Source organism: Panicum virgatum, chromosome 2K (assembly GCF_016808335.1).
Source record: "Panicum virgatum strain AP13 chromosome 2K, P.virgatum_v5, whole genome shotgun sequence".
NCBI classification, from domain to species: Eukaryota; Viridiplantae; Streptophyta; class Magnoliopsida; order Poales; family Poaceae; genus Panicum; species Panicum virgatum.
The window spans coordinates 40,656,194-40,675,268 of record NC_053137.1 but is presented as its reverse complement, the minus strand read 5'-3'; the positions used below and the strand labels follow the sequence as shown (position 1 = coordinate 40,675,268).

General features: G+C 43.5%; 1 protein-coding gene across 1 annotated transcript; it reads right to left on the bottom strand.

Moving 5' to 3' along the window:
- Positions 1–6,445: 6,445 nt before the first annotated feature.
- Positions 6,446–8,649, bottom strand: LOC120676539 (L-type lectin-domain containing receptor kinase IX.1-like). Its single transcript, XM_039957870.1, has 2 exons — positions 7,261–8,649; positions 6,446–7,140 (listed from the first exon to the last, which is right to left on the bottom strand). The coding sequence occupies exons 1-2, from the start codon at positions 8,625–8,627 to the stop codon at positions 6,474–6,476; spliced, it is 2,034 nt and encodes a 677-aa protein (XP_039813804.1). The 5' UTR covers positions 8,628–8,649; the 3' UTR covers positions 6,446–6,473.
- Between the last annotated feature and the right edge of the window lie 10,426 nt (positions 8,650–19,075).

Genomic DNA, 19,075 nt, shown 5'->3' with positions numbered 1-19,075 from the left:
TCAGAGCTGCGGCACATGTGAGATGTACCGGCGTGCTCGCGGCCCCTGTCTTTTTGCGTAACAGAAAGGGCTGCCTGACATGTACGTCGGAGGTCCACGTCTGGCTGTCATGCTAAAATTAGTCCTTTGCCAGACAGGCATACAATGTTTCCGAGAGGGAGGGATGGAGGTAGTGGTAGCCATGTTGATCTACCAAGGAGGATCTTCACATGAATACTGCAACAAAAACTACAAAAACCTTATAACATCTTTCAGAATTGTGGCAACAACAATGTGCCCTAACATGTGAGCTAGGAAATGGAAGATCTGCTCGGACTGAATGGTAGTAGCCTATGCTTAACCGGGTAAGGAAACATTGCTCAGGGTTCCATCAAACAGGAGTAGGGGAGGGCATGATTATGTTCATCATCAGATGGTGATATGATAGATACCTTGCCGCACTCTGTTGTTGCACGTCGCAATCCGCAAATCTGCATTCCTTTTCTGTTGCACAAACAACAAAATGGTTTGCTAGCAATACATCATGATATGGTACATACATCCATAAAACCTATATAGTTGGCCCTCACTACAAAGCATTGATATCTATTTCTCTCAAACCTCAGCGAGCCACATCATCAACATTATTTTGACCATTCGATTGTTACCGGTGAGCTCATACATCCGTTGGATCAGACTGTATCTATATGTTCTTTCTACCTTCTAACATTGATACACTCACTTATGATAACAATTAAGGATAAGCGCAGCCAATGATCTCATGATAACAATTAAGGATAAGCACAACCTTAATTGTTAATCATGAGATTAGAAACCCACTCATGCGCTGCGCTGATCATGAGATCAGAAACCCACTCATACATCTTTTGTTAATTGTTATTATGAGATCATAATCGAGTCCTCTTCATCTTCCAAATATTATTGATGCACCCACTCATTGGCTAATGCAGTAAGATTCAGTTCATCATTCTTCTTCACTTTGTTTGTTGGGTTATCTAATCGAGTTTTATTTTTCTATGTGTTCGATTTAGTTTTTACAAAATATTATTGTTTGAGAATTCATTAGAAATATTTTTTTTAATCTCGCAGCAACGCGTAGGGAAGTTATCTAGTTATAATTAAACATAAGCCATTAGAATACTATTAGTGTGAACAGGTCTCTACCTTTGTTTTGCCTCTATACCATGGACCACCAGCAGCAAGCAAGTTGAAGCCAGGAACCATCGGGTCGATATGTGCAGCTGCCAAGACCAAGAGCATACGCACTGTCGTTTGTCGACGCCTCTGCTAATGAAGTTTGAGGCTGCGAAGAGGCATCCATTCCTTACATTATTCTGATGCGCCCGGATGCCCAAAATATCTTCTCGCCGGAGCTTGAGAACCAATCTTGGAGCGATCACGTCCACTTGCTCCCTCCCTCTTATTCTTAGCGAGAATCTTTCGTCTTTTTCCTCGTGCCCTTGGAGTAGTAGGCAGAGGGCATCCTATCTGCGGCCCTCAACGAGGCAGTGCTGTACTAGCGAATTCCCAGGTGACTCAGCTCCGCTAGTGATGTACTATCTCGTGGCGCATGCATAAGTATTAAATCTAAACAAAATAAAAAAACTAATTGTATTGTTTGATTGTAAATTACAAGACGAATCTAATAGGTCTAATTAGGTCATAATTAGACAATAAATTGTTACAGTAAAGTTATAATAAACATGTGCAATGATGAATTAATTAGACTTAATAAATTCATCATGTAGTTTATAGATGAGTTCTGTAATTAGTCTATATTTAATACTTTAAATGTGTAAAAATTTTATTTTAAAAACTTTATACGGTGCATCTAAAAAAGGCCTGAATTGCTAATTCTGGTTTCCCAAATTTAGCTCTGATCTGCAGTCATCTTTTCTCGCCCCCCTTGTTGACCAATGTCTTGGGCATAAAAATTTCTAAAATCCTTCGGTACATGAAAAAAAGACGAAGCAAAGCAGACAAAATGCTGTACTCCTTTGATAGTTTGGCCTACGTATACGCCTCGAAAAGAAAAACAAGCTCTGCGACAGTACGGTTTGGAGCAACATGCGATGGGAGTTGGAACCATGGCCGTACTATAGGTGCCGCTGAGTTCCCACCGGGCTGTACTCTCCTCACGTGATGGCATCAACCAACAGTGAAGCGTCAGTACATAATAATAAGAGTTTATAAAAAACTACAAAAACCATCTCTCATTTCGCGACCGTGAAGTGAAGGAAATGAGGCATCTGGTTTTTGCGTACGACACGGTCCGGTGGGCTTTTTGTCGGGTCCTGGCTGGATTTTTTTACATCTAAATCTAGTTCCATAGTGTTTTTAAGAATAATATTATGAAAATACACCATATAGTTTCGATTATTCTAACGTTCTAGAGGACAATGACATTGGTATGCTGCTCTACTGAAGTACTGAAGCACTTGCGGAAGTTTGTAAATCAAGTTGCATTGGACAAATGTTTTAGCATCAACGCCGTCGTTGTACCGTAATGGACTAGTGCATAGGCCCTAGTGGTGGGCGGGAAGCGACGTGTCTCCGGTCTGTCACCTGAAAGCAGCCCAGCACAGTTGAAGTAGAGAGGGAGCAAGAGCACGCGAGGAGGCCGTGAACTAAGGAGCTTGTGAGGAATTCTAAAAAAAAAAAAAACTAAGGAGCTTGTGAGTATCAATGGTCCAATAGGAATAATAGTTCTCATCTAACGTTTTACATGAACACATGAAAATGATATTTATGTAATTAAAGTAGCATCTGCCAGCAAAAAAAATATTATGTCGTATATTTATGCAATATTCGAATAAACATATAATAATATCAAGTTCCATTAAAATAAGAAACATTAAAAATATAGGAAAACCTAAAATATTATTTACATCACAATTGACAATAATTTTACTTCAATGAAATGATTGTATAAAAAATGAAAAAATTTAACATTGCGAACAAATTAGTCTTCGAAGTGAAGATAATAGTTCCCATGCAAATAAATTTTTCTACACAGATAATAAATATGAATAAATCACGACCAAATTATTCTTATTAGCGAACAATTTAACCTACAATGAAAATAAATAATTTAATATCACAAAAGTGTTAATATACAAATGGCTCCACATACGAACAAAATTTTCAATACAACGAACAACACATCCACATCACCAATAAATTATGTCCACACCATGAACTAGTTAGCTTAAAAATAAATAAAGCTATTTACTTCATCAACTATTAAAAAATTATACAAAGATAAAACTAAGGGTATCATCACCAAAATAAAAAGGAAAATTGATAAAAGAAGGGAAATATTAAGGGGAAAAACAGGAATAAAATGAAAAGAAAAGGAGACAATAATACCTAAAAATGGAATATGAATAAAAGAAGAAGATATTAGAAATAAAATAAATAGAAATAAAGTAAAATAAAAGAGAAGAAAAAGAAATAAAATAGAGAGAAAAAAAGAAAGCACAACTCATTCTTTATTGTTGTCATGTAAGAGCAGCACTCGCAGTAGCGAACAACAATCAGCCCGCTACTAATGGGCAAGCCGGCTTGCATGGGCTGAAATCATCATGTTGGTCTATGCGATACCATCCAGGTGATGCTCGCAGAATTATCATGCAAGTGATATATAGGGGCTGATTGGTTAAACGGATGGTTTGAGCCTGCATCGCAGTAGCGAGCTATGCTGTGAGCATACAACTTCTCTCTGATTGGCTGCACGCATCTATGCAGCATGGTCTCGGTGAGCAGTTGATTGGTTCGCAAGTCAGCAACCTGCTCCAGCCACTCCTACGAAAAGGGTTGTCAGGGACGGTTGAAAAGCTATTTTCAAGGGCGGGTGTGGTACCCGCTTCTACTTCTCATAGCTAGAAATGTTATTTGCAGAGGCGGATAACGCGGCCATCCCTACAAATGCATTTTCAAGGACGGTTGACCCCCTCACTTGTCCCGGAAAATAAATTTAAAAACCAAGAAAAGAGGAGCCACAACCCTTCGCATGCTCGGCCTCCAAGGAACCACCGCAGGCTCCGCCTCCCCACATTGGTGGCTGTGGTGCATCTTGGCCTTCCCACACCGGTGGTGAGCACGCGCAGGCGGACGGAAGGGTCGACCTTGAGGATGTGCGAGTCGCCCTTCGAGCCGGGTGTGAGAGTAAGAGGTGCACATGTAGATGGCGGACAGTGTCCCTGCTGTTGTGGGTGAGGAGGCAGATGCTAGAGACGTTGATGGCAATGGAGGCGACGGTGTGGCTGGAGTCCTTGAGGTGTTGGGATCGGAGGAGACAACCTAGTAGGTGAGGAAGGTTGTCGCCTTCGATGTCGGCGAGGTGGTGGCCAACGAGAAGAGCACATCTTTCGGGGGATCATTGCATCGTTGGTGGTCCACTAACCACGGTGATGCCATCGTCGGCTCCCACGGGACGAGGTCATACACCTCCTTCCAGCCCCTAACATTCTTGGTGTGCTCCGATTTTTAGTACCCGAGCAGCTCCGCCTCACTCCTCCACACGAAGAACTTTTGCTCGGCCGGGAGCGCGAAGAACGTGTGTGTTGTGTCTTCATTGCGTGCACCATAGATTCCGCCGGCACACCGTGGCTCACCACAACGAAGAAAGCCCCACTCCTGGCTCACCGCGTCCACCTTGGCGGCTAGTGCATTCACGGCAGTCGCGTTTCTGGCACCGGTGGTGAGCGATGAGAGATCGATGAGCCGGTTGCCTCAGTGACGGTAGGCTTAGGCCGGTGCTTGAGGCCCTATACGAAGGCCCGGCCCATGGAGAGTGACAGAGAGGTTGAGAGAGAGAGAGAGAGAGAGAGAGAGAGAGAGAGAGTTGAGGATAAGGATCGGATGGAGGACCGGAGATGGAGGAGATATGATAAGGAGGAGATGGGGTGGATGCGTCCTGCTTGCTGTGTTCAAAATTTGTAGGGATAGGTGATGTCATCACCCACGTTTTGACACTACTACAATAGCTATTAACCGAGAAGGGCAAAAGATATTAATCAAGGCATTTTTTGCAACCGCCTCGAAACCAAGGCCATGGTAAATGATCTATTTTCCGAGACGGTTGCCCGCCCACCTCGGTTAATCGAATAGAAAAAATAAAAAAAATAGAAAGCCCGTGAACAGGCCCGCCGAGCCTATCCGCGGGTGGCCTCTACCGGGGCACATCCTTCCATCAAGCTCGCTTGATCCGTGATCCTGTGGCCAAATCCACTAGATCTGTGAGCCGAGTGGCCAGATCCGCGAGCCCATGGATGGATTTGGTGCTGGAGGTGGTGGAGATAGTGGAGAACACCGTGGGGGAGGAGAGTCGAGGCCGGCCTCCGTGCTGAAGGTCCACTGCGCCCGTGCCATGGGGCGAGGCCGGGCTTCCCTCTCACTGGCCTCCTGCGGCTGCCCCTGCTCTCATGCGGCCGCCTCCATGCCCACGCCCATCACTACCGCACGCCATGAGGGCCGCTGCCGTAGGGAGCACAGGGCCGCCGCCGCCGCCCCTACTGCTTTCCCACTGGGCCGCCCCCGCCGCTCTCCCACCGGGCCGCCTCCGCTGGCTCCCGCACGCATGCCGCGAGGGCCGCCGCACGTCATAAGGGCTGTCGCCGCAGCGAGCACAGGGCTGCCGTAGCCGTTCTCGCACTGGGCCACCCTGGGCTACCGCTGCTCGGGCGCCGGGATGCTGCCGCCTCTCGCCGCCCCCCATGCTGCGTGCAGGATAAAAGAGAGAGAAAAGAGAGTCTGCGTGGGGATATAGAAGAGAGAAGAGTGATGGTTTCTGAGCCTCAGAATTTCTGAGGTGGGCCTTATAGTGTGCCCGCCTCGATTAATCAATTAACCGAGGTGTTTGATTTAAATCAACTGCCTCAGTTAATCTATATTAACCGAGATAGGCATTTTAAGATTCACTGCCTCGGTTAATCGATTTTGCGAGGTAGTTTTCTTAACCGCCTCGATTAATAAAAAATGACCATCTCAGTTAATATATATTATTAATCGAGGCGGTTGAAATTTCTGACCGCCTTGGAGGTGTTTAAAAAAAAGATCGCGGTAAATTATTTTTTGTAGTAGTGTGAAAATGGCATATCCATTGCTTACTACAAGGACAAATTAAGTTGTGCTAGAAGAGTAAAATAGCGCCCTGTTTCTAGTGGGAATATATCAGATGCAAAACAACCTTTCATGCAAACCGTGCAAACTTCAACATGAGCCACCGGATCAATATCCAAGGGGCATGGGTGATTAGATAATTTTACAATTATCTGCTCGCCTGTAATCATACTTTTGCAAATTCCTCCTTCCACTCCCCCTGCGCATCCCATTGGATGTTGATTTGGTGGCTCTGATAGAAGTTTGTACAGTTTGCATAAAGGGGTTGGTTTGCACCTGATATGTTACTATTTCTAGTAGAGTAATTTTTTTAAACAACTTTATAAGCTAGATGGGCGTGCTAGCTGTGGCTAGGCACGGCTGCTAGCGGGGGAGATAACACTATCTGAGGTCTCACATGACATGTCATCAAGTACAAGATTTGATGGACGAGCCACAAACCCTGGCGGTGGTAAACGAGGGATCGCCACATCCCTCGACTCCAAGGCCCTCATGGCCTCATTGATGGACGGCCGCTGTGTCGGTTCGGTGTGCGCGCACCAGAGCGCGACCTGCAGCACACGCTCCATCTGGTCTTGCTGATCACTCGTGCACTCGTCTCTGAGCCTTGGATCCGCTGCATCAAGGATCGTACTGCTGCGCTGAATGCCCCATGCCCACTTTAGCAAGGGGGACACAAGGTCTCCGGCAGCAGCAGCAGCAGCAGCAGCAGGGCTTCGGCCAGTGACTGTCTCCAGAAGAACAATGCCGAAGCCGTAGACATCCGACTCCCTGCTCCGCTTCCCGATGTTCACAAAATCCGGGTCGATGTAGCCTGGCGTTCCAGCCAAATTGCAGGTCGTTTTCAGCTCCATGGCATGGTCCATCAACCTTGCCAACCCGAAGTCGGCCAATTTCGTTCCATGCTTTTCATCGAGCAGTATGTTAGATGCTGATATGTCACCATGTAAGATGCACTCCGTGCACTCTCCATGAAGATACCGCAGGGCACACCCTAGATCGAGGATAATCTGATGCCTATGCAACAATAAAAAAGCACTGGTGGTAAAAAACAAGATGGGGATATGAAGTAGTAGAAATAGAAGGGTGGGGATTTTTCTGATGAATAATAATTATAACAAAACTACTCTTACATACCTGCTGGGCCATGACAACCAACTCCTTCCCTTGTGCAAATGTTCATGGAGGCTACCTTCTGACACAAGCTCGTAAACAAGTGAGACGATATCCTTTTCTTCATCAATGCACCAGCCTACTAACTCAACCAGGTGCCTTTGCCTGACTTTAATAATAACCTTGATTTCATCCTCGAACGCCTTCCTCCTTTCAGTAGCTGATTGCCTTACGAGTTTGAAGTTTTTTATGGCCACGAGTCGGTTTGGATTCTTCAGTTGGCCCTTGTAAACGACGGCATAGCCCCCTTCCCCGAGCTTACTTTGCGCTGCAAAATTGTTTGTCGCCTTGGCCAGCTCACGGTAGCTGAAAGGTCTCGGGACGTTGGCAGGTGAGTCTTTCAAGATTGGTTCTTGTCTCTCATCTCGTTCCTGACTTGAAGCTGGCTTCTTTCTTGTCCATGGCTTCCGTAGACATACGAACAAAGCAGCTACCACAGTTAGTACTCCGATTATTGGCCCTACTATCCTCCACGGAACCTTGGACATGAAATTTCGACTACCATGACCATTTTCAGGTGCAGGTGTAGGGGACCTAACGAGTGTTGAGTTAAATGACCAGGACAGTACCCGGTGAAGCTCTTGAGCTATGCCAGTAGCCCCCGAGAAGCCAATGGCCACCTGGCTTGGCAAGAGTTGCCTCAGATCGGCACTTGCTTCCACGTGGTAGCTCGTATCGCCAATCTGAAGATCAGCAGCAAGAAGCTCCTTGCTGCTGTCGTAAGCGATCCGGCAGGTCATCAAGAGGCCGGAGGTAAGGTTCTTGCCTGGCACGTTGGTGTCCGTCGAGTTCTTGGAGATGAGGGAGTTGACGTCGATGCCGATGTGATTGTTGCTGTTGTCCATGTACTCCGCGTTCATGTACGTGTCGAATTCCACCGCCACCACCCGATTATCCCCCGTAGCGCCCGTGCTGGTTGCGCCCGTGCTGAACAGGGCCAGGTTGGCGCCAGCGCTTGCGCTAGGGATGCTCGACGGGTAGTGCCCCAGGAAGAAAGCCATCCCGTCGCCATTGTTGCCGTTGTTTATGTTCTTAGTCTCGATACGGAAGGAGAAGGTAGTGGTGAAAGTTGCGACCTCACCAGTGACGTCGTTCCAGATGGTCACCGGTTGTGCATAGGACGCCCGGCCTATGCTGTTGTCTAGGCCAGCGCTCCTGTTACTCTTCGTCAGCTCAATCAACGGGTTGCTGGTATTGAAGGAGGCGTCGCCCAGGAAATTTATGTTTTGTATGTGGCCAGGTTGGGAGAAGTCGAAGTTGAAGGAAAGAGAGCTAGTTTGAAGTAGGTATTGGGTAGAAAGCAGCAGGTAGCAGAGCCAAAAAGACTTCATAAAGATCAGTACTTGGTGAGGAAAGAAGACAGTAAACATGCCCATTGTGTTGGGACTTTGGACTGCGGAGCTCACAAACACATGTATTAGCATGTGTGTGTGTGTCTATATATTCATGACATGAAGCTGCATACTCTAATTTATTCTAAACTTAATTATGTGAATGTCTAGGTTATTAATAGAATCAAAACAAAGCTAAGCCAATTGTATTGTTGTTCTTAAATCTTAACCCGAGCCAGTTGCCACCTATAAAAAAATAAGTTAACATATATACCAGTTGTCTAAATCTAGACATTATTAACATACTACTTGCCTAAAAATAAGCTAGCTTCCAATTTCTAAACATTCTTTCATTTTAATGATTATTAATCTTTCCTAAAGTTTACAGGATGCAAAGCAGCAGAAGCCAAAACAACACAGCTCCCCGTATCCACAAAACAGGAAAAAGAACAATATTATTATATAATTTATAACATCCTGGGCACATCAGTTGTAGCCAATCGTGCTCTTTCAGCACACTTCAGCTTCGAGGTCTCCGGAGACTGATTTGGAGAAGTCGAAAGCATCCCTTTTCCATTGTTGGCACACAGGATATTGTCGTCAGAGATAATGAAACGGACGTCCATCATGACGTACGGGAACTCAGTCTAATGCTGCTATCATATCTCCTTCGGCATCTCCAAGTTTGAATGTTTAATTCATCTTGGTTCCAGCATTTTGACTTTTAGATTCCTGTATCCATATATGGATACGCTTCAGCTCATGTACAATTCAGATAATATTTAATTTCATACATATAGTGATATATAACATGGCATAAATATTCATATGTCATTAATATCACAATTCACAACACGTAGAAGAACTAAGGTAGTTTGCCTTTTTTTTTCTTAAAAATTAGAAGAATTTTAAAGTAGATCTCCATCTCCACATGCATCTTAAGGATAGAACAAACAACACAGCTTAGTCCTCCCCACCATCATTGAGATCATAGTCGGGGGCCATAATTAAGCCTAAAATCAATAACAAGAGAAGTGCTGGTACGCCAATGCATACTCGCAATGCTCCACCCAAGAGCATCAATTCCAAAGGAGTATGCTCGAATATTTTCATGGAAACTAACTAACTATATTAGCTTTGTATCTCTAGCAGCGCAATTCAAGTAAAATCTGGAATCATATAGCCAAATCATAAGTATGAATTTTTAATAACCATGCACTACTACAAAAACGTTGATTTGTCCCGGTTGGGAAACCGCTGTTGTCCCGGTTTCCCAACCGGGAACGCCTGTCCGGGACAAAAGGGGGTGCCCTTTTGTCCCGGGTGTGGCAACCGGGACAAAAGAGGACCTTTTGTCCCGGTTGGTAACACCAACCGGGACAAAAGGTGCAGCCAGCACCCACGTGGCTGGCGCACCCTTTTGTCCCGGTTGGTGTTACCAACCGGGACAAAAGGTCTTTTTTTTCATGTTTTTCTTTTCTCAATTCGTTTTCTATTTCAATTATACTTTTGCATTTCAATTAAACTTATGTATTGGAATTCAGTGTGTATGATCTCCACTAATATATACATATATATATAGTTACTTATATAATATTTGTTCTAGATAGTTTTCATATATAAATTAATTCACTTATATATATATATGTATACACATATCTATACATGTGAATTCCTTTACATATGAAAATGTCTAGGACCAATATTATATAAATATATATATACACATATATATTATTGGAGTGCTTATATATATAATACATACATACTCCATCATATTTGCATAGGTATATTCGTTCTTAATTACATAGTAGAATTCGCCTTTTGGAAATTTAATACATACATACATACTCATAAATAGAAATTTAATACATAGACACACATATATATTTACATAGTTATATTCGTTCTTAATTACATATATACGCGTATATTGTCATATTTACTGTGATTGTCAATATTAGATATTCCATCATAGTAGAATTCGCCTTTTGGATCGAGGACTTGCTCAACAATAAATCCGGAGAATTGTTCTTGAATCGCCATAATCTTTTCCTCCGGTATGAGTTTATCGCGCATCTCCCCGACCTATGGAAAAAGGGGATAATTAATTTCGACTAATTAAAATACGAGTTCAAATATTAACAAGTTTTTTTACTTACTTCCTCCTCCCAATCTGTCCAGCCCTTTGGAGGACCTACCAGACCATGGATGTTCTCGCATACATAGTATGCACACAATACAGTGCCTGGTTTCTGCCTCATACACTTTAAGAGAGAAGAAATTATCAGGTATTTACATGAATATATAATAAAACTAATGAATCGTGCAACGAATCATCCAAGCGCGTACCGGAAAATCTGTCTTGATCTTCAATTCCTTGTCAAATTTGCCTGGATGATTTTTAGCGAATTCTTTCCAAACCCTGTGCATGATTAGAACAATTATAGTCAAGTAACAAAGTGATTCAAATTATCGGTCATGGACGGAGTAGTGGTAGAATTACTTTTTCATCATGTTAAGAAGATTTTCGTATTGTTCTGGAGGTCTCCTCAATGAGTCCATAACCACGAGTAGGCTCTTCTCGGGAATTATGACAATTAGGACAAAGTGTTCACTGCAAGATTATACGGAGGCAGTTCTTGGTAGTTAAGGTTTAAACAATTCGATTATAGAATAGAAAGAGTTAGACGGAAGGAATCACTCACGCAAAGTTGTAAGGAAACAATATCATTTGCTTGTTGTGATGAACGCTTATGTACTTGAACAAGTTTTGGAATATGTCATCGGGATTGTCCCGTAGAAGCCTCCAATTACAAGTAATTGGGTCGATGAAGCCGAGGTGAGAGTATCCCTTTCTTCTGCAAGTATGTATCTCCATTCTACATGATACCGAATAAATCAAGAGATCAGTATGTTGAGATCATGCAAAACAATACGTAAGGAGAGTAAAATACTTACAGAACCCACAAGAAAAATACTTACAGAACCCACAAGCCGACCATAGAGATGTCGAGGGCCTCCTGATGGAATAGTTGGTAAATTTCTTCCCAGTTTATCCATATAATGGCCTCCCCCCGTAAGAAGTCATCATCTTTAATCTTTGCGCCCTGCATGAAGATGCAATCGGCCATCGCACGCATGTAGTGCTGGTGCAGCTTATACATTTGCGTTGGAAGCACAGACACTACTTCGGGGGGTACAAGAGTTTTGCCGATCTCAAACGTCCATTTGACGACCACATCGGCCTTTGGAATATCTTCTCCCCCTGCAATCTGAGCGGCCGTCAGGTTTGATTCTTTCAGAAATGTAACAAAGTCTTGTTCTTGCGTCGTCTGTCCCACTACGAGAGGCTCTATTGATTGTTTCTTTTGGGCTCCGAGCTGTGGAACGTCGGACGACGACGACTTTGATTGTCTCTTCTTTTTCTCAGTAGTTTTGATAATTGTGCGTTCGTAGTCTGAAGGGGGGGTCTCTCGAAATGAATTTTCTCTTATTTGCTTCGCACATTCCCTTAAAAAATTTCAAATCTATCGGATTTATGACTTTCTCGGGCTCCGGCTTCGGCTTCGGCTTGAAGTGCTCTTTAACTCTTTCTTGAGTTATCCGATCGCATTCTTCAAGGCTCATGTCCCAGGGTTTAATAGGAGCCTCCTTGGTTTTCTTCTTCTTTTCCTTCTTCTTTGGAGGCTCCCTAGCCGGTGCAGCTACCTTCTTTGCCGGCGGCCGTTTCTGCTTCTTTGCCGTTTCTGTCTTGTCCTCCACTCCAACGATGTTTCTCTTTCCTGATAGAACTATGTGTCGCTTAGGCTCATCCTTTTGCTTGTTGATCCCCTTCTTTGGCTTGCTGGACATGTCCTTAATGTAGAAAACCTGAGCGACATCCTGGGCTAGGACAAATGGCTCGTCTCTATACCCAAGATTGTTGAGATCAACTATTGTCATCCCATACTCATCTTTTGTTACCCCTCCTCCAGATAGCTTAACCCATTGGCAACGAAATAGAGGCACCTTGAAATTGGGACCGTAATCCAGCTCCCATATCTCTTCAATGTAGCCGTAATATGTGTCTTTTTTTCCATTATTGTCCGTGGCATCCATACGAACACCGCTATTTTGGTTGGTACTCTTTTTATCTTGGGCTATCGTATAAAATGTGTTTCCATTTATCTCGTACCCTTGGTATGTTAAGATATTCCAAGATGGTCCCCTAGCCAATAAGAACAGTTGTTCACTTATATCCGTGTTATGCATTAGATGCTTCCGCAACCAGCTGCAGAAAGTGTTCATGTGCTCACGTGTAATCCATGCCTTAGACTTTTCCGGGAAATTGGAGGGCAGAATTTTCTTGTGTTCCTCGATATATGGGTCAACCAAGAATGATTGTTGAAGAACCGTATAATGCGCTTTCTTGAATGAGAAATCATCTGTGCAGACATAAGATTTCTTTCCTAATGTACCCTTTCCAGTTAGTCTCCCCTCATATCGCGATTCAGGGACTCCAATCGGTTTAAGGTCATCAATAAAGTCAACACAAAAGTCAATGACCTCCTCAGTTCCGTAGGCACTGGCGATGCTTCCTTCTGGACGAGCTCTATTACGAACACATTTCTTGAGTACCCCCATGAACCTTTCGAATGGGAACATATTGTGTAGAAATACTGGTCCGAGAATATCAATCTCTTTGACAAGGTGCACTAGAAGATGTGTCATGATGTTGAAGAAAGATGGTGGAAATATCAGCTCAAAGCCAACAAGACATTGCACCACATCATTTTGCAGCTTTATCAAATTCTCCGGGTCAATTATCTTCTGAGAAACTGCGTTGAGGAAGGCACATATCTTCACGATGGTTAACCGGACGTTATCAGGCAGAATCCCCCGCAGCACAACCGGAAGAAGTTCGGTCATAAGCACATGGCAGTCATGGGACTTGAGATTTGTAAATTTCTTCTCTGCCAAATTTAAGATTCCTTTTATATTGGATGAGTATCCAGATGGAACCTTTATACTGCTCAAGCAGTCAAACATGGTTTCTTTCTCTTCCTTGCTAAGAGTATAGCTGGCAGGACTTAAGTATTGTCGTCCATTATCTCGCTGTTGTGGATGTAAGGCATCTCGTTCTTCCATACGTTGCAATTCTTGACGTGCTTCTACTGTATCTTTTGTCTTTCCGTACACTCCCAAGAATGCTATCAGGTTGACGCAAAAATTCTTCGTGAGGTGCATCACATCAATTGCATGACGAACATCTAAGACTTCCCAATATGGTAGCTCCCAAAATATAGATTTCTTCTTCCACATGGGCGCCATTCCGTTTTCGTTCGGAACAAGTTGGCTACCAGATCCCTTTCCAAAAACAACTTCTAGATCTTTTACCATGTTGAAGACGTCTTTACCACTACGGTGCATCGGTTTTGTTCGGTGGTCCGCTTGGCCTTTGAAATGCTTGCCCTTCTTTCATACCGCATGCCTGATGGGAAGAAACCGACGATGACCCATGTATACAACCTTCTTGCAGTGAGTCAACCATATACATCTAAACAGTGTGTGCATGCTTTGTATCCCTTGTTCGAATGTCCTGACAAGTTACTAAGAGCAGGCCAGTCATTGATCGTTACGAACAGCAATGCTCGTAGGTTGAAGTTTTCCTGTTTGTATTCATCCCACATCCGTACACCTTCATCGCCCCAGAGCAATAAGAGTTCTTCGACCAATGGTCTTAGGTACACATCAATGTCATTTCCGGGCTGCTTTGGACCCGGGATAAGCACTGGCATCATGATGAACTTTCGTTTCATGCAGAGCCATGGTGGAAGATTGTACAGACAAAGAGTCACAGGCCAAGTGCTATGACCACTGCTCATCTCACCAAAAGGATTCATGCCATCCGTACTCAAACCAAACCTTATGTTTCTCGCATCCAAATCAAATTTAGGGTACGTTCTATCTATTTTTCTCCACTGCGACCCATCAGCGGGGTGTCTCAACATCGAGTCTTTCTTGCGTTCCTCTTTGTGCCATCGCATCAACTTAGCATTATCTTTATTTCTAAACAGACGCTTCAAACGTGGTATTATAGGCAAATACCACATGACCTTCGCAGAAACTCTCTTCCGGGGAGGCTCCCCCTCGACATCTCCAGGATCATCTTTTCTAATCTTGTAACGCAATGCACTGCATACGGGACATGCATCCAAATTCTCGTACTCGCCTCGGTAGAGGATGCAGTCGTTGGGGCATGCATGTATCTTTTGCACTTCCAGTCCCAAAGGGCAAACAAGTTGTTTGGCTTCATACGTTGTGGCAGGCAATTCATTGTCCTTAGGAAGCATTTTTTTAACAAGTTTGAGTAATTCACCAAATCCCTTGTCAGATACACCATTTGTCGCCTTCCATTGTAGCAACTCCAAGGTGGTGCCAAGTTTCTTAAATCCATTTTGACAATCTGGGTACAACAACTTATGGTGGTCCTCTAACAACTTCTGGAACTTCAACATCTCCGTTTCACTCTCACAGTCTGCCTGCACATTGTGCAATGCTTGCCCCAGATCGTCGCTGGGATCATTTTCTGCTACATCTACTTCGGGCTCTTCCATGGGAATATCGTCATCGAATGCACCGATTCCAGCATTCCCGGGAAAGTGGTCGTCAAAATCTTCTTCTTCATTGTCTTCCATGGTAACCCCCTGTTCTCCGTGCTTCGTCCAACAAACATACTTTTTCATGAAACCATTTGCGAAAATGTGGCTGTGTAGGATTCTTGAAGATGAGTAATCCTTGTTATTGTTGCAATGAACACACGGGCAGCACATAAAACCATTCTGCTTGTTTGCCTCAGCCACAGACAAAAAATAATGCAGGCCATCAATGAATTCTTTCGAACGTCGGTCAGCATTGTACATCCATTGCCGGTCCATCTGCATTTTAAATAAATCGATTTGAATTCTTTACACGTATCGAATAAATAAAATATATCAAACCTAAATTAAACTAAATGTAACATAACATGAATAATTAAAAGATATGCAATATCCATCATACATCTTGATTAATTAAAAGGGGTACTTAATCCATTACAAAACTTAACAAAGGAGTACTATACATGAAATTTAAAAATTCGGTCAACAACACATAGGTTTTCAACCGTCCTTGCTTTGGAACGCAGAATGTTCTAACGGATTTCTTGCTGGCGCAGAATAAGATGGCGGAGCTGAAACCTCCGAGTTTGGTGGTGACGAACCGTAACGCCGCAATAAATCCTCAAGATCAAACGGAGGTTCCTCGCCCCTTGCCATGCATTCTCTATATTCTTTTTCCAAATAACGGAGCGCTGCCCTATGAAAAGCACTAGGTTTTTTGGACCGACGACCTACTCGAGTTGTGCCCTTCTCTCCAGAAGGACAACGATCACCCCCACTGGCGCCACTCCCTCCAGCTGCTGAAGCCATATTTTACTGAAAAATACCTTTATTTTCCACAAAATTATAAATTCTTACCATTACAAAGCAAAAATTATTTCTTACGTGGGATGAGTCGGTTAAGAGAGACCTTAAGGATTGGAACATCTCTAAAGAGATAGCTTTGGATAGGAGCGCTTGGAGACTAGCTATCAATGTGCCTGAACCTTGAACTTATTTCTTTCGGGTTTCATCTCTAGCCTACCACAACTTGCTTGGGAAAAAAGGCTATGTTGTTGTTTTTGTACAAAGCAAAAATTATTTACTATTACAATTACAATGATCAGATTAATAACTCTTGCAAATAACAATGAAATTATATAAAAAAGACGAAATGTATCATTAATCCTCAAGAAATCTCTAATTAATTGAAAGAAATCTCTATAACTTCTAATTACTTTGACACCCTTCAGTTCCAGGAGTACACTCTTTTCAATATCCAGAAACCCTCTAGAAGAAAAATAAACCTTTATTTCTGAAAATGTATATGTCAGTAACCTCAACCCTGCGGTGATGACACTGCCTTTCGGGGGGACACGGTGCGGTACAAGGATGTCACCAATCGGCTAGTCGTAGCACCAACATTTACGATTAATAGGCACAACACTTGGCACAGGCAGCATGCTCGTTCATATGCTCTCAGTACAACAACGGCATGCTGACTGCGTCAAATGCGGTCTTCTTATCAATCGGAAGTGCTGGTGATGCGACCAACCGATTTGCGACGTCCTTATAGCGCATCGTGTATCCCTGAAAGGTAGTGCCATCACCGTTGGATGGAGATTAACGACGTATACTTGTTTCTAAATAAAGATTTTTTTAGCTTCTAGATGGTTTCAATGTGAGCCTGATTAAATACATCACTAGAGTGTCAAAATAATCCATTCATAATACAAAAAATTCTATAATATACTCATTTCATTAATTCATTCACGAATAAAAAAATCAACTATCCACAATATGGTCATATATACAAGTTCATCACATGAAGTATCTACACCCATTCTAAAAATTTCTACTATCCATATACTCATCTAAATCTAAAAGAAAATTACACCTACATATGCAATCTAGCTAGCTAAATGTCCAAGAAATGAGCTAGCTACACATTTTCTCTATTTCTAAAGTATGAAATGAGCTATACAAGCCAAGGAAGAAGAGAAAAACAAGCCCCAAACCTTTAGAGCAGATGGATGGACGGGGAATCAAAGATCTTCACAAATGTGGTGAAGAAATGAGCAAGAACTCCTCTATCCCGAGCCAAGAACAGCAAGAAAACAAGTGAGCTGAATGGCTCGGGCGGGGGGAGAGGGAAGGGGATAAGGGGCGCAAGGCCTTTTGTCCCGGTTGGAGGCATGAACCGGGACAAAAGGGGACAAAAGGGGGGACTTTTGTCCCGGTTGGTGGTTCCAACCGGGACAAAAGGCTACGCGGGCCTTTTGTCCCGGTTGGAACCACCAACCGGGACAAAATGCTCCCATTTTGTCCCGGTTGGTGCCTCCAACCGGGACAAAAGGCCCCCGTCCCCCCCGCTGGCCCGGCTAGCCGTTGGACCCGGGACAAAAGCCACCTATTGTCCCGGGCCCAAAGGCTGCCGGGACAAATGGCCAGGAACAAAGGCCTGTTTTGTATTAGTGATGGTTTCATCTTTGAACTCCATTGCGCCCTCTCTAGACAAGAATAAGGCGCTATACGACATGTCCAATCGTCCCTTCATCATCTGACCATCTACTGCGTTCATTCTTCAACTTAACTAGGGGTGCAAAGAGGTGATTCCTAGGTGCACCTCCAACACTTTTTAGTTCAAAGTTTTGTACTATTTTTTTAAAATAGAATTCCACTTTGAAGAAGTAGTAAAAAATATTGAACTAAGAAGGATTGGAGGGCACCTAAAAACACCAATTTGCACCCCTAACCTTAACATTGTTCAATGCTCGCTCCAATTAAAGTTCACCAATTGTTTTCACATCATCTTCTTTGACCGAAACTCGAGTGAAGGATATTATATATGCTCATTTCTTCCACCAACGGAACATGATGTCATACTTGCAATATTCGCTTACTGCTGGTCGACCACAATATATACTTTCGATGTGTACAATTTTGACACCGTCAATTCATTTGGTGTCAGAAAGGTTTATGAGACTTCTCTAAATTAAATCTAAATTTCCTGGCCTATGTGACTCCTATGCATTGAGACCTTTGGAACCTAGTAAACTCTGCTAATTAAAGAATATTCTTGATAAACATGTTAGTCCCAATAATGTTTCCCAAACTAGCTAGAGCCATATTTGCTACACCTTCCATCAAATCCCGGGCCATACCTGATAAAGAGTACAGTTCCCTTGTCTTCTCTAAGGAATCTTTATCATCAACAACCACAGCACAGTGCAACCCTTCCTACCACCAGCCATGCATATGGTGCCATGTATAGTCACCACACCAACACTGAAAAATTCGAAGCAACACAGCTGTTACACCGGACGGATAGGATTGTCACCACCTGTCGTCTACCCCAGTCACACCGTGGAGTACGGTCATATCCGAAGGATCCCGCATACCCGAGCACCACGCTCGTGCATGAAGTCACTACCCTAGCGTCCCCGGGTCTCCCACCTTTCGGATGGACAAGTAAAACGCTAGAGCAAGCTCGAAAGCACAAAGAACCTCTATCCGTACCCGGATCATCTGGCCTAACCAAGACCTTAGCATAACTCATGAATGAACTAAGCATGGATTGATAAACTATCGAGATAGTAAAGCAACTATGGCATAACTCTATATTATGAATAGAAGTCTGACAAGTTGAATACAAAGCCATAATGGGAGCCGAGGATTGCTCAATGACCCCGAGGACGACTTGCTTCACTAAAGAGAACTAGCCTAGCTCCACTACCTAGCTAAGAGAGCAAGAGAGAGGAGAGCCTTCTTGGAATGGTGGAATGAGAGGGGGGTGGAGGAGAGGCCTATTTATACTAGTGGAGGTCG

What these genes read in the sequence shown, in the direction of transcription:
- LOC120676539 (XM_039957870.1), bottom strand. Translation starts at nt 8,627, where the DNA reads ATGAAGTCTTTTTGGCTCTGCTACCTGCTGCTTTCTACCCAATACCTA. An exon ending in TGGTTGTCATGGCCCAGCAG is followed by an intron (nt 7,141 to 7,260) that starts GTATGTAAGAGT and finishes ATTGTTGCATAG; the next exon opens with GCATCAGATTATCCTCGATC.